Genomic DNA, 885 nt, shown 5'->3' with positions numbered 1-885 from the left:
TCAATTTTACGTCTGTGTTATCTGACGGAAAAAATAGTTTAATTATTTCAATAGAATAATAACTAGAATTTTGAATTTTTCATATTTAAGTAAATAATTCTAAACTTTCGTCTTGGTTTAATGTAAGATGAACTGTTTTATGTACCTGAAATAGCATGAATAAGTCCCTTATTAGCAAGTGACACCAATATACGTATGTCGAAGTCATACTTGGAGGCCAATTGAATACGTTTTTCCACAACATCAATTTCAAAGTGAAGCCTATCAGAGGATGTGTTAATAGACTTTACTTCAAAATTGCAAAATCCTCTCACTTTTACATCTTCGAAATTTAATTTAAGGTTGTTTGTGTTGTACATAACTATTTTGTCCACAGTCAGTGGCTCGTTCGGAGAAATGTCAAATTCTGGCATCCCTGTACAGACCTTAGCCTTTGCAATGTTAATACTGTCCAAAAGGCATTTGTTAAAATTAGGATTTTTGCGGCCGCACACATGAATGTAGGATGCTATAAAAAATATAATATAAATCATCTGTTTAATGTGAAACTCAATATTTCTTATAATAAATAATAATCTCAATATTTCTATATAATTTCCAATATTTATTATATTGGCTAAGATATATAAAATGAGTTGAAATACAACAATTTCAAGATAAAGAGAGTATTTTGTAATATAATAATTGCGTGAACACAATTTGTTCCTAATATTTATATTATAAACTATTTTAATATTTAAAGTTGTTTTTAAAGTGTATAGATTTGATTATATTTTTTAAATAGAATAACTGCAGTTAATACATTGTCATTGAATTATATAAAACTTATAATAAATAAAATTAAATGTAAACTCACTAAATTAAACAAATATTTCAAAATTTTTA

The 885-nt window shown here is 25.8% G+C and overlaps 1 protein-coding gene across 1 annotated transcript; it reads right to left on the bottom strand.

Moving 5' to 3' along the window:
• Nucleotides 1–6: 6 nt before the first annotated feature.
• Nucleotides 7–548, bottom strand: LOC105460489 (the record flags this gene model as incomplete). The annotated part of the gene is made up of 2 exons (XM_011706943.1): nucleotides 146–548; nucleotides 7–21 (listed from the first exon to the last, which is right to left on the bottom strand). Coding segments are annotated over exons 1-2 (403 nt in total), but the record flags the coding sequence as incomplete, so codon positions are not given.
• Between the last annotated feature and the right edge of the window lie 337 nt (nucleotides 549–885).

The sequence above is a fragment of the Wasmannia auropunctata genome, unplaced genomic scaffold (genome assembly GCF_000956235.1).
Source record: "Wasmannia auropunctata unplaced genomic scaffold, wasmannia.A_1.0 LD320929.1, whole genome shotgun sequence".
In the NCBI taxonomy this organism is placed as follows: Eukaryota; Metazoa; Arthropoda; class Insecta; order Hymenoptera; family Formicidae; genus Wasmannia; species Wasmannia auropunctata.
The sequence above is the reverse complement of the archived record's forward strand: the minus strand, read 5'-3'. Positions and strand labels throughout refer to the sequence as shown.